At 49.8% G+C, this 15,102-nt stretch overlaps 1 protein-coding gene across 4 annotated transcripts in view; it reads right to left on the reverse strand.

The window, feature by feature from the left end:
• Nucleotides 1-15,102, reverse strand: part of SLC2A9 (solute carrier family 2 member 9) — a 242,496-nt gene that overhangs the window by 132,126 nt on the left and 95,268 nt on the right. For all 4 annotated transcript variants that reach the window (XM_070791806.1, XM_070791804.1, XM_070791803.1 and 1 more), the window contains one exon: nt 12,469-12,601. In XM_070791806.1, coding sequence (XP_070647907.1) covers nt 12,469-12,601 — 133 coding nt within the window. The remainder of the gene's footprint in view (nt 1-12,468; nt 12,602-15,102) is intronic.

Raw genomic sequence — 15,102 nt, forward strand, 5'->3', positions numbered from 1 at the left:
AGGAAGACACCCTGGAGGAGGGAATGGCAACACAGTCCAGTATTCTTGCCTGAGAATTTCCATAGACAGAGGAGGCTGTTGGGCTATATAGTCCATGGGATCACAAAGAGTCAGACACCACTGAGCACATGCACGGAAACACAGTAGGCTTTTGTTTTTTTTGGTGAGGGTTAAGACAATGGATTCAGTAAACACATCTCTGTTAATTTCCTGTGGCTGCTGTAACAAGTTACCACAAGCCGTGGCTTACAACAATGCCAAAGCATCATCTTACAGTTCTGAAGGTCAGAATCTGAAAGCGGCTTCCGTGGACCACAAGCAATGTGTCATCAGGGCTGAGTTCCTTCTGAGGCTCTAGGGGAACGTCCGTGCTTTGTCTCTTCCGGTTTCTATAGTCTGCCTGCTCTCCTTGTCTCATGGCCTCTTCCTCCATCTTCAAGGCCAGCAGCCTTGGGCCCAAACCTTCTCATGCAGCTGTCTGGTTTTCTCTCTTCTGTCTTCCTTTTCCCCTTAGAACAATCCTTGTGATTCCACTGAGTCCTGGTGGATAACCCCAGGTACTCTCTCCATCTCAGAGTCAGTCAAGGAGCCATCTTCACTCCACCTGCCTTCCTCATTCCCTTGTCATGTAGCCTAACCTGATCACAGGTTCTGGGAAGTAATACATGAACACCTTTCGGAGGCAGAGGACCATTCCTTTGCTTCCCACACTAGCACACATTTTATTCCGTGCCATCGAACAGTTCCTTGGGTGGGGAGCAGGACACTCCAGCAGTCACACTTGTGACCACCCTGTAGTGTGAGCCCATGGGTGGTAGCAGACCCTGAGGGCCTGTTTTCCAGGAGCCCAGGGCCCAGTACGAGCTCCTGCCCCAACGTGCCAGAGCCTGACCACAGAGCCCGCAGCTGGACCAGCCTAGAGGAAGCATCTTGTCCATCCTGATTACACAGGGGGAGAAACCATAGCTCAGGGTGCAGCACAGCAGGCCCAGGGTGCCTGATACCAGCCAGGGTGTAACTCTGGATCCTGGGGTCTCTCTCAGTGCCTGCTGTCTATAACAGCTTAACGGGACTGATGCCCACGAGCTGATTAGCCAGGATGCTCAGAGGATGCACACGCTGTTCCGAGTCACAGCGCCGATCATCCCCAGTCGCATCTCACCCGCACACCCCCAGGCAAAGCTGATGCGTCCCTGGGGCCCAGGAATGAAAAGTCTCCATTCCACTGCTTCCGATGTGGAGCTCTGTGGCTCATAAAATATTAAAAAGGGCATCGTTGCTTTTCATTAAACACCCAGTGTAGGAAGAATGAGTTCTGGAATACTTAGGGGGCTGTTTTGGGAGGTGCTCTGTACCCGCCAAGCACATTCATGAATTATGGCAGGTTCTTCATCTTTGAGTGTTGAGAGGGGGTCCTCTGCCGGACCACCACCCGCCCATGTACCCGCCCCTGCCCAAGAAATGGGGCACTTCTAGACCCCTGAGCTGGAGGGGAAAGATGCCAGGTGAAAGGGGACTGGCAAGAGTCTCCCTCTAGGAGTCAGGAGCCCTGGCTTTTGAGCCCCTGCTCCAGGAGCAGTCAGGTGTGGGCGGATGGCGCGTCCCAACCCCTTGGGTTGGGCTGCTGGGCTGTGGGATGGAGAGGCTGAGCTGCCTTCTCGCCCGGAGGACTCACTATTGTTAGTCACCGTTCTCCCTGGTAGCTCAGCTGGTAAGGAATCTGCCCGCAATGCGGGAGACCTGGGTTCCATCCCTGGATTGAGAAGATCCCCTGGAGAAGGGAAAGGCTACCCACTCCAGTATTCTGGCCTGGAGAATTCCATGGATAGTCCATGGGGTCGCAAAGAGTCGGACACGACTGAGCGACTTTCACTTCACTTCTCTTTACCATTGTTAATGACTTTCACAAGGGAATGGTCTTCTGCACCTTGGACCACATTTTCAGGGCCTTGATATTTTCATATCTTTTTAAATAAGTGAAATGGGCTGAATATGGAGGAGGGGATAGCAGAGGGGATAGCAGAGGGAGCACAGCCCTGAAGGAGACGCAGGCGGTCCCTGTCCTGTGTGGGGAGGTGGGGGGCAGGAGGAAGACTCATTTAACAGCAGGTGACCCTACAGTGTCATCAGTCCCAGGGTGAGATGACTGTGGGTGTAAGGGACAGGGTGGGGCTGCAATGGTCAGTGTTCTGTGTCACCTTGGCTGAGCCACAGAAAGCAGGTGTTTGGTCAAACACCTGCTAGATGTCATGGTGTAACATTCACATCAGTTAGACCTGGAGGAAGCAGATGATTCTCTGGAATCCGGGTGTGTGTGTCCATGTGTGCCAAACTGCTTCAGTCATGTCTAATTCTTTGCACCTTGTGGCCTGTAACCCACCAGGCTCCTCTGTCCTAGGGATTCTCAAGGCAAGAATAGGGGAGTGGGTTGCCACGCCCTCCTCCAGGTATCTTCCCGACCCTGGGATTGAATGCTCGTCTCTTTTATCTTCTGCACTGGCAGGCGGGTTCTTTACCACTAGTGCCACCTGGGAAGCTGGGTGGCCCCACCCAATAAGTTGAAGGCCTTAAGAGCCAATGACTGAGGCCCCGATGAGGAAGGAGCTTTGCCTGCAGCAGCCTCCAGAGTCGAGCTGCAACATCAGTTCTTCCCTCGTCTCCAGCCCACTCAGCAGATGGATTTTCCGGGCCCCACAAACACGTGCACTGACTGCTTAAACTGAATTTCTCTCTCTGCCTCTACACACACACACACACACACACACACACACACATACTCACACGCACACGCACATATGCATACACCATATTGGTTCTGTTCCTCTGGAGAGCCCTGACCAGCCTGGGGCCCCCAGGAAGACGTCACTCCGTCTCCCTCCTCCACTGAGGGTGCCCTTCTAGAGCCACTTGGCCTCCCTCATTGTAGTGGCAGGAGGACGTACCCACAGAGCCCCAGTTACAGGGCTGGACCTGACCAAGGGCAACAGACCCTGTGCTCTGCAAGCCCTCACCCCGGATGTCACTCCAGGCTTTGGACGCTGCTCACAGCAGCGGAAACATGGCTGGGGAACTGAGGCAGCCTTGTTCCTGGGACATGGGGCCCCTCTGGGGCTGACGTTTGCTGGAGGAGGTGTCAGAGCCTTGCTGAGTCTTCTCTGTTCTGCACAGCACCCAGGACTCTTCTGCCCAAGCCCCGAACCTGGTTTCTCCGCTGCAGGCTGGGCTGGTCCCACATCTGTAGTCTCTCTACCTCCGCATTCCCTACACAGGCACTCAAACCAATCAAGGCCTGCTCGCTGGTCCACCTGGTGTCAGCTTCATAGAGGACCCTGACTGACGGGCAGTGGTCCAGACACTGAATTCCAAGACCCTGTGGAGATGCACAGAGCTTCCCAGCATGAGTAGGAATAAGCTGGGCAAGAAGAAAGGATAAGTATCTTCAACAAGACGGGCTTCTCCCAGGCCTCTCAACAGCTCTTAGAGACAGAAGTTCCTCCCAGGGCCTAGGACCTCTCTGTGTGACCTCAAAGTCTCAGTCTGGATGCTTGTGGCCTCTATGGGCAGTTATTTCTTTCCCTTCCTGGACAAGGACCTACTTGATAAACGGTGAGTGTTTATTGACTGACTGATTTTAGCCACATGATTATGGTGACTGCAGCTGATGTTGCTACAGACTTTTTGCAGGCTGCAAAGTGTTCTCCAATCCATGATCTTATTTCGTCATCCTTCCGGTTCCTGGAGATAGGCATTTGTGCTATTCCCATTTCACAGATGAGAAAACTGAGCCTCACCCAAAATGATGGGCAACTGCCTGAGCTCATAGGGCTACCATGTGAGGAAGCAGAGCCTGGAACCTGTCCCCACCTGAGTCTACACACCATGGCTTCCACAGAGCCCGGGAGTCTCAAAGAGCCACAGTGATATTACTGGTATAAAGAAGGAAAGAAAAGCATGTTTTAACTTAGCGGCTGACACCAGAATGTCTCTCAAGGAAAGAACTGTCTTGGCTGAGAAAAATATTTTGATAAGTGCCTGGAGGAAAAGGGGTTTGCTGAACGTTTGCATGGCAGGTGCTTTCAGCTCCAGAAAGAAGAAAGGCTGCTCCACATGCTAGAAGGAGAGGAAATTGGAGCTTGGGGGTCCTCTGAGCAGGCAGAGGGGATGAGCGGAGGTGAGAGGGGAGAGCAGAGGCTGGTGGGAGGCAGGAAGTCAGGCACCTTAGGCATCGAGCCCCTCCGGAAACCCTCCAGTGATCAGGGGCGTGACTGCTGCAACGCTGATTGGGGAAACCCAAAGTGGGTGCTGAAGTTCAAGTTGGGGCTGTTACGCTCAGAGGGTAACAAGGGTTACAAGCGCAACAAGACAGCAAGCAAGTGTCCTGGTGCCCAAGATGGCTCGACTTCCAGAGCACTCTGGACTTCAGAGACATTTGAAGGGGGCTTTGAAAGTCCCCATGCAGTACAATGGGGGCACAGGCAATTCCTCCCAGGGCTGAGGGGCATGGGGACCCCCAGGAGACCCAGGGGCTACCCACAGATGGCACCAACCACAGGCGTGATGTTGAAAACATCCTCTGCTTGCTGGAACCTTCCATGAACCTCCAAAAGTAAAGTGAGTATAAAATAGCAACGGTTGGTGAGGCTGTGGAGAAAAGGGAACCCTTATAAATTGTTGATGGGATTGTAAATCGGTGTAATCACTGAGGAAAAGAATGTGGAGGTTTCTCAAAAAACTAAAAGTAGAACTACCAAGTGGCCCAACAATCCCACCCCTGGGTATATATCCAAAAAAAAAAAGAAAACATGACTTTGTAAAGGTACATGCACTCCAGTGCTCCCAGCAGACTTATTTACAATAGCCAAAGTGTGGAAACGACCCATATGTCCATCAACAGATGAATGGATGAAGATGTGGTACATATGCACAGTGGAATACTACTCAGCCATAAAAAAAGAAGGAAATGTTGCCATTTGCAGGAACATGGATGGACTTGGAGGACTTCATGCTTAGTGAGATAAGGCAGAGAGAGAAAGACAAATACTGTCTGACTCCGTGTGTGCATGTGTGCATGCTCAGTCACTTAGTCACATCTGACTCTTTGAGACCCCATAGACTGTAACCTGCCAGGCTCCTCTGTCCTTGGGATTTTCCAGGCAAGAATATTGGATTGGGTGGCCATTTCCTCCTCCAGGGGATCTTCCCGACCCACGGATCGAACCTGCATCTCAGTCAGGGGTACACAGAGCTCTCCTCCCCTGATGGGCCCTCCCAGAGGTGGTGGGATGGAGGTACAAGCTATTAGGTGTATGGCTCTAGGGATGTACTGTGCAACACAGGGAACAGAGCCACTATTTTGTAGTAACTTCTAATGGAGTGTAACTTTTTAAAAATGCACAAAAATGTGAAAACTAATCTGTGCAAAAAAACAGAAAAACAAAGGTAAAGTGGTGTTGTGTCTGACTCCAGTCTCTCGCTGTTTGGAATGAAAATGTGCCTTGTGCTCTGGGAAACCGGGCTTTTACGAGGTGTTTTCTGAGCTGTTCTGCTGCCCACTGTGGACCCTTGGGTGTTCTGAAGGGAGGTGCCAGGCTCCCTGGGCTGCAAGTCCTTTGCTCTGTAGCCCATCCCGCCAGCAGGCTCTCCAGCCAGGGGACGGGGAGCCCTGGAGGACCGATCTTCCAGGGGCAAGGTGGGGAGAGGTTCAAGGTCACTCATCATGGCCACATCATGAAGATGAAGCAGAGTGACAACAGGCGAGGGTTTTCCAAGAGCAGGTGACTGTGCTGCACGGGGCAGAGGTAAGACGTCTCCTTCCCCTGCCACATCCCTCTGCCAGGTCTGGGAGGTGGCACCATCCTTCAGTTGACAAGTATGAGCCCAGGGCACTCACCTGCCCCTCCGGAGACCTCTCCAGTGTCTCCAGATGGACATAGCATGGCCAGGACCTGCCAGGCAAGAGCAGGGTCTGGGAGGGGCTGACTACCCAGGGTTTCCTTGGGCACCTTGGTACCTTGGATGGCCATTTCTGGACTTGGCATGGGTTTTGGTGGATGCATTTGTGGGGCTGGAGGCTGCAGGAGGACCAGCTCACATCATGCATCCTCCCTTATCAAGAGCTCACAGAGCACAGAGCACAGCTCTCTCACAAATCTCCACCCAGGTCTGCCTTCTCCCCTTCCTGCCTTTGTTGTTGTTTAGTTACTGAGTCGTGTCTGACTCTTTGTGACCCCATGAACTGCAGCATACCAGGCTTCCCTGTCCTTCACTATCTTCCAGAGCTTGCTCAAACTCATGTCCATCGAGTCAGTGATGCCATCTAACCATCTCATCCTCTGTCACCCTCTTCTCCTCCTGCCCTCAATCTTTCCCAGCATCAGGGTCTTTTCCAATGAGTTGACTCTTCACATCAGGCGGCCAAAGTATTGGAGCTTTAGCTTCAGCATCAGTCCTTTCAATGACTATTTAGGACTGATTTGCTTTGGAATTGACTGGCTTGAACTCCTTGCAGTTCAAGGGACTCTCAAGAGTCTCCACCAGCACCACAATTTGAAAGCATCAATTCTTCAGTGCTCAGCATTCTTTATGGCTTCCTGCCCTACTTATCTCTATTATGTCCACACTTTTGTGATCACATGGGCTTATTTTATGTTCTAGTTTTCCCCACAAAGCATTATGTACTAAGCATGCTTTCATAATGCTACAATCATAATTGTTTGTTACGTAAGTGAATCAAGTTGGCTGGAGGACAGGACTTTTAGTTTTCAATTCAGATGAGCAATGACTGATTTAACTATTCTCTGATGCAATAGACGTATGTATGGAGTTCAACTCTGGGTCAAATATAGAAAATCGCAATATGGCAGTGGACATTTCTCGAGGCTTTAAACCTAGCAACTAATGGATCAATCGTTTGCTAATACATTTGCCTCTGTGTATATGTCGTGTTCATAAATTCATGTAAACATCCACTCAAGGCATCACCTTGCCCTAGTGTGAATTCAGGGCCGGAGTGGGACTGCAGGCCAGGCTCTCAACGTCTGAGTGCTGATTTCCTCCCCGAAGTCTCTGAGTTTCTGGAGACTTGTGACGTTGGAGACAATGAGAACAAAGCACCTTGCGTGGAAAGGACACTTGATAAATTATAGCAAAAATGGTGCATGGGAAACAAACAGCTTTAAAAGCATCATGCTCCCGAAGACCTTTCACTCAGTTATTTGTTATAAATAAAAATAAAAGAAGCCATCAGAATGTCCAACCATTCTGAGAATTCAAGTAAAAAAAGGTTTGTCTTCAGAATGAAGGTAAAGTCCTAGTTCAACTGGAACTGATTTTCTTTACTTAATGTGATGTCTGAGTTTCCTGTGCTGCTCTAATAAATCACCACTTTCCCTGTGGCTCAGTGGTAAAGAATCCACCTGCCAATGCAGGAGATGTGAGTTCAATCCCTGGGTCAGGAAGATCCCCTGGAGAATGGAATGGCAACCCACTCCAGTATTCTTGCCTGGGAAATCCCATGGACAGAGGAGCCTGGAGGACTACAGTCCATGGGGTCGCAAAGAATTGGATACGACTGAATGACTGAGCACACGCTCACAGGCTTAAAACAGTACAAACAGTTCTGAGGTCAGAGGCCCAAAAAGGGACTCACTGGGCTAAAATCAAGGTGTCATCAGAGCTCTGCTCCTCCTGGAAGCTCTAGAGGGTGGTCTATTCCCTGGCCTTTTCCAGCTTTAGAGGCAGCCTGCATTTCCTTGGCTCCTGGCCCCTTCCTCCACCTTCAAAGCCGGCAGCACTGTATCTTCAACCACAGCTCCTTCTCCGACCCTGACCCTCTTCTTCCCTCTTTCACTTATAAGGAGCCTTGTGATTCCATTGGATTCATCCAAATGATCCAAAATAATTGTCCCTAGAGGGGTCTGATGGGCTACAGTCCATGGGGTCACAAAGAGTCAGACACAACTGAGCGACTGAGCATGCACGCACAGGACCCTTAAACTGATCACATCTGCAAAGCCCCTCATGCCATGCAAGGTGACATTCACAGGTTCCGAAAATTAGGATGTGGATATACTTGGAGGCCATTTTTCTTTTGACCACACATGACATTAATAATAAGAAAACAGTCATAAGGAAACATGCTTAAGGCACAAACACAGGGGTGGTACCACCAATAAACATGATGGAAATGTCACGGAAAAGGACAGGAACAGCTCAGGTATAAGTGACGATTGATTTGTTAGAGAGTTGGGGGTGATTCTCCCCCCAACATTAAACAAATTCTCCATTCCCAGAGCGAAAGATATCACATCACTTTAACCATAGAATCCCTTTCTTCAAAAGCAAGGTCATGCAGCAATCCACGTGGCAAAAGCAGACAATTTCCTTTTTAAGTGCGCAGGCCACAGCTTGCCAAGCCCTCTTCCCCCAAACACCACTGTATTTGATCTTGTCTGTCTCAACCAGAGGCTGGAGGGTTGTGATGTTTCCCTTCTTAGAAATTAAGAAGCCAAGGCCTAGAGGAGGTTGGTGGACAGCAGAGTAGGGTGTTGATTGAACTGGACCTTCTGGCTGCCTCCAGTGGTTCTTCCCACTCCTGCCTAGTGCTCAGACACCTCCAGAAATGAGAACTCCCTGCCTGTGTAAACAGCCTGTTCCATACTTGCATCTCCTCTTAAGACAGCCTGGGAGCTGGAACCCTTTGCTGCAATGCTTGCACCTGGACAAATTTCGCCTAAAGCAACAAGGTACAAAGAAACTATGAGGGACTAAAAATAACTGAGAGCATGCGCAGTTGGGGCAAATTATGGACACGCATGCATGCCCCGTCGCTTCAGTCATGCCAGACTCTTTGTGACCCCATGGACAGTGGCCTCTATCCATGGGATTCTCCAGGCAAGAATACTGGAGTGGGTTTCTATGTCCTCCTCTAGGGCATCTTCCAGACCCAGGTATCAAATCCATGTCTCTCATGTCTCCGGCAGGCAGATTCTTTACTGCTGAGCCGCCAGGGAAGCCCAATTATAGACAGCAAAATACAAAAGGACCAAACACAACCCCAAATGCCACTTCTGAAGAGCTGGAGCAAAAACAGGAAGTCGGAAGCAAATGCAGGGTACCAAGCTTGGCCCCTGTGCTCAACACCACAAAAGGGGTGGGCAGAACACCTAAGCCACGCCCCTGGCCCCGCCCCTGGACGCACCCCTGCCCACAGACCAGGCCAGGTATATTTCCCGTGGTGCCAAACAAGGTGCTCAGAGATAAGAGTGCTTTGTTTATGCACGTAGGAGCCAGAGCAAGACTGTCAGAGTTCAAACCGCAGGGCTGGCATTTGCTAGCTCTGTGTCTTTATCTAAGCTCTCCCATGGAAATAATATGATCTACTTTCTATGGTAAGGAGGGATTAACAATCTAATACACCTGAAGTGCTGAGAATGAACTAGTTCTCAATGTGGATGAGCCGTTAATTAGGAGTGTGTGCATGGCCCATACCTAGGTGTCCCTGTTACCTCCTGGGGAGCGGGAAGGCTATCTTTTGTCCCCCTCTCCCTTTCTCCTGGCAGAGCACCCAGCACAATAAATAGCTATGATTGCTGAATGCCTGGAGTGAAATGAGCACTTTTATTAATATTAGTACAGATGCAGATTTCAATATTCTGTTTCAACCCAAGGCCAACATTTTTGTCCTTTTTATAAAGCGCACATGTAATATTTATCATTTTTTTTTTTTTTACCACTGGCCTTCTCTCTCACTCCCTGCTGTGCTATGAAATAAATCTTTTAAACCTTTTTCACTGTCGGGCATTCGCATGCACTGCCCATTCCAACTGTACTTAATTGGAGCATTTCCCAAGAGTTCCTCCCCAGTGGAGCCAGATGGGTGGATGGACGTCCTTGCATGCCAGGAGATCAAGCTGGAGGAATTGCTGCCTTCTAACAGCTGGGAAAGATTGAAGGCAAAAGGAGAAGGGGGTTCGGGGAATGAGAGGGTTAGATAGCATCACCGACTCAATGGATATGAATTTGAGCAAACTTCGGGAGATAGCGGAAAGCAGAGGAGCCTGGCGTGCTGCCGTCCATGGGGTAGCAGAGGATCGGACACGACTTAGCAACTGAACGATAACGACCTATAATCCAGTTGCTTTTCGGAGTCAGATCCCATTGGCTCTTTCTCAACTGCCTTCTTTTTACTCCAGAGCCTCCTCCATCTGACCATCAGCTTGCTTTCCTGAAGCCTGACTTTTGGATAGTTTGCCTCCCCATGGACCCCACTACCCATCCGTGTCCCTCTGTGTGTGTGAGAGAAGGGAGGACAGTCATCTTCAGGTTTCAATCCTTCTTTTATCACTAGCTGGCTGTGAGATGGGGGTGGAGCATTAACCAGGGTCCTCTGTGGGCTTCTAGGGGAGAGGGATCAAGTCCCATCCCCAACACCAAGCTCCACAAATTTTGTGTATGTGGGCACTCTACAGAAGAAAGATCTGTCCTCTCCATCAGTTTTTAAAGGCCTCTAGAAACCAGAAACCATATAACCACAGCCTTGGAGAAGTCGCTTCACCCCTGTAGGCCTCTGTTTCTTCATCTAAAAAGCGAAGGTAATGATAACGTTCTCTGATCTCATGAAAATGTTGTAAATGAGAAAATAGATCCAAACCAAAAACTGCTGGACAAACATAGCAGAGTACAGTGAAGTCTCTCAGTCGTGTCCGACTCTGCAACCCCATGGACTGCAGCCCACCAGGCCCTCCATCCATGGGATTCTCCAGGCAAGAATACTGTAGTGGGTTGCCATTTCCTTCTCCAGGGGATCTTCCCAACCCAGGGATTGAACTAGGTCTCCCACATTGCAGGCAGACGATTTAACCTCTGAGCCACCAGGGAAGCCCATGGATGAACATAGGGGGTGATTAATATTTCATCATAACATCTGTCAACTCAAAAGACACTTAGGTTATTTGGACTTTAAATTTTAGATTTATTTTGCACAAATTATAGTAAACTAAGGATTACATATAATTCTTAATTATTTTTTCTTGGATGTGGACATTAGGGAAATTTAGATTAGAGGACATGGCACGGATAATAAGAAAATGGACAGAGAGCTCAGTAATGATGACAGCAGATAATACTGTGGACCAAATATAGATACAGACATAGATATAGATATCTACTTTAATCTCTACAAGAAGCCCATAGGGGAAGTTTATATCATTTCTTTTTACAGATGTCGATTCTGAGAATCGGAACAGTAAAAAGAACAGGTCGAGGTCAGACTGCAGAGCTGGGATGTGAAGGCAGGACTAGTTACTCCCAGCCCTTGTGCTGAACCATGGCGCTCTTGACCATGTCTTGTTTAATAAAACTAAAAGAAAGGGGATCCTGTTGTTCACTTTACATTGTCTGTCTCCAGGCAAAATCATTTTGCCTTTTCTGGGCTCTGTAGAAATGCCTCTGATTCTTCAAGCTGTGCTTTGAATCTGGTTCAGCACCTCACCATTCAAAGGGTTAAGAAAAGCTACAGAAGACAACTGGCAAGCCCTATGTGGGCCTCATGCTTCCCTCCTGTAAAATGGGTATATTTCTGCTCCCTCGAAAGGCTGGAAGGAATGTTCCATTGGGTCTTGGTGCAGAGGCCCCATGCTGGGGTGACACGAGGGCTTATTCTGTGCTTGATGGGAAAGCTGATCAGTGAGGAAGAGAATAACAGAGGGAGGGCTGGGATAGACTAAACCACCGAGAAACCTATGTTTGCAGCATCTCTGGGGTTGGGTCCCCCCGAGAGGTGGCCATGGAGAGACACTGCACAGAGGTGAGCAGACCTGGGTCTTATCCTGCTCTGTCTTGGCTTTTTCAGGGTCTCTCTATTGATAACTGAAAAACTGTCACCAGCCATCTGGTTCTACAAGGATTAAGTCAGTAGCCACTGCAGTCACTGACCTTCAATACACCCTGAAAGGAGTTCAGGGCAGAAACCAAGAATAAGGTGATCTGCTCAAAACTGGCAGAACAGGCCTTCAGATAGTTAGATATTTTCAGAAGATTTTATGAGCCCAAAGTCTCACATATTCTCACATCTAGAAAGGCACTAAAATCATTAATGGTGACATCTGCTCCTTGTGACTTAGCAGCAAACCTTTGCTGACATGCATGCTTGACCGCATGCATCCCGCTTCACCAAAATCACATATATACTGACACTCCTCATATCTTTTTGGAGCAGTTTCTCAGAGCCAGCTAAGAGGTTGTATCCCGGACTGCAGTCCTCATTTTGCCACAAATAAAACAACTCACAACTCTCATGGTGTGCTATTTTCTTCAGTCCACACTGTGATCTGTGTCCCCACTCAGGGCCACCCACAGCAGACAGATGGGAAGACGAAACGGGATGGGGTGTGCTAGAGCATGCATGCCCATATCCCTGACCCCTGTGAGGAGATGGGGGCCGCGTGGACCAGGCAAAGGGAGCCCTACCTTTCTCAGCTCCCTCCTGGTCGTGCTTCTCAAGTAGCAGGTAGTGTGGGCTCTTGGGCAGAAAGGGCAGGCTCACCAGCTGGACCAAGGCAGGGATGACAATCACTCCAAACAGATACGGCCAGGTGCTCTCCTGAAGGGAGAAAAGGGGGTTGGTGAATGATAAGGTCACTGTTTGGGGGGAGCTGGACCCCTGGGCCAGGCAGCTTCTGCTTTCTGCACAGGGTCCCCCTTACCAAGGATAAACCCCAGGAACAAAGACTAGGGAGGGACTGGACACTGGATTTGTTACGGAATTGTTGACTGAGACCGCCCACCTTGGCCATACTGCTTTATGAGTTGTTTCACAACAGGAGGTCCCAAAACTAAATGGGAAAATTCAGGAGGGGCCAAAAGAAGGGAAGAAATGCCAGTCCATGATAAGTCCTGCAACCTCCCAGAAGTCCTCCCTCTGGAATCATCTTGGCTGAGAGATACTTGCACCACCAGGAAGGACCCTGAGTCACATCAGATGTGGGCATGAGCAAGGTGGCTGGACAGAGACAACCCAGAAAGCTGACCTCACCCCCTCAAAGCATGAGACTGTGGTTTAGTTAGGGGGACCAATGACCGAAACCACCGTCCCTGGCCAGGCCTGATAGCAACCATTGCATGAGTTATCTTACACAAAGAGATTGTGGCAAGGTACACAGAGCTAACGAACTACCACCGACCAGAATAATACAGGAAAGGTCAAAAGAAGAGGAGACACCAGTCCATATATCCTGTCAACTTCCCAGAATCCTCCTTGCTGGAATCCATCTTGGCTGAGTGATGCCTGCACCTCCAGAAAGGACCCTGAGTCACAGTGATTGGCCAGACACAACCTGGAAATTAATCCCACCACCATAAAACCCAAGACCATGAGCGACGTGGCAGAGCAGTTCTCCTGGGTTCCCTTAACACTGCTGCTCTCCGCCCGGGTGTCCCTTCCCAATAAAGTCTTTTGCTTTCACAGCATGTGTGTCTCCTCAGAGAATTCACTTCTGTTGTAGACAAGAGCCCACTGTGGGGCCCTGGAAAGGCTCCCCCTTCCTGCAATAGGGTGACCCTGAGAAGGAGGAGTTTGGGGAAGCCAAGAACTGACTGACTGAGAGGCCCCAGGGACAGCAAAGCCAGCCTGAGGGGCTCTGGTCTTTCCAGGTCGTTGGCTGAGATCATTCTCATGGCCCCTCGAACCCCCTTCTCTTCACCTGGGGAATGGGGACAGCCGCGGCCACCTCTCAGGCAGTCGTGAGAGTGGGCTCAGATAAAGCTTTGCCTGTGGGCTCTGTGCTTTGCCAGCACCCAGTGGGTGTGCAGAAGAAGCGACTGCTCTGCTGGTGTTACCAGCCAGACACCTCTGAGGCCTGTGACCTCTTACTCATCTTGCCCTCATCACTGAAGGTCAGCTGGAGCTTTCCCGAGTCCCCACAGAAGAGAGGGTGGTGGGGCCTCCAGACACAGGCCACCCCTGAACCTACAGCATATACCATTCAAGAGGCAATTTGAGCCCCTTTGAGGGTTTCCCAGGTGGCGCTAGTGGTAAAGAACCTGCCTGTCAATGCAGGAGACGAAAGTTCAATCCCTGGGTCGGGAAGATCCCCTGGAGGAGGGCATGGCAAGCCACTCCCATGGACAGAGGAGCCTGATGGGCTACAGTCCACGGGGGTCACACAGAGTCGGACAGGACTGAAGCGACTTAGCACACAGGAGCAGCCATTCACCTATTATACAGCTTAAAGGCAGCACAGAGCCTTTATTATTATGCTGATTAAGGCAGCATTCTCCCTGATTGTTTTTTTTTAAACCCAGGTTTACAAATGAACTCTAATTGCATCTCTGAAAGAAGAGGTCAGAAGGAGGAGTTTTGAGGGGGACAAAGAGAGGAAAACAAAGTTCTCAACGTGGAATTCTTGAGCGTTTTCTTTCCTAAGAAAGTACAAGGAGACAGTCAAGGAGAAAAGGAGATGTGTCCAGACCTGGAAAGGCTTCGCACCTGGCGAAGCTTCAGCTGGCCTCAGGTCAGTCCTGCCAGGAGGAGTCCATCCTGAGGTGGAGACTGCAGTGCCCTTGTAATGGAGAACAGCCTGTTCTGACTCCATGTTGGATCTGCTTCTTTGACTTTAACCCCTGCTTTTCGCTGCTTTTGTTATTACAAGCGTGCTAGGTGGCTTCAATTGTGTCCAACCCTTTGCAACCCCTTGGACTATAACCTGCCAGGCTCCTCTGTCTATGGGATTCTCCAGGCAAGAATACTGGAGTGGGGTGCTATTTCCTCCTCCAGGGGATCTTCCCAACCCAGGGATTGAACCTGCGTCTCTTGCATTGGCAGATGGGTTCTTTACCGCTAGTGCCTCCTGGGAAGTGCTGTGTTGCTGTTCTATATGCTACATGACAGGCCAATAAATTGGAGACAAAGTGTTGAGGCAAGGAATACAACTTCATTCAGAAGGCCAGCTGACATAGAAGATGGCAGACTAGTGTCTCCAAAAAGCCATCTTCTGGGGATCTGGATGCCAGCTTCTTTTACAGAGCAGCGTGGGAGTAGGAGGTGAGGAAATAAAGAAAAAAGGCCATTTGTCTTGCAAAATAGAAGGGAAAATGTGAATTTCT

Source organism: Bos indicus, chromosome 6 (genome assembly GCF_029378745.1).
Source record: "Bos indicus isolate NIAB-ARS_2022 breed Sahiwal x Tharparkar chromosome 6, NIAB-ARS_B.indTharparkar_mat_pri_1.0, whole genome shotgun sequence".
Classification (NCBI taxonomy): Eukaryota; Metazoa; Chordata; class Mammalia; order Artiodactyla; family Bovidae; genus Bos; species Bos indicus.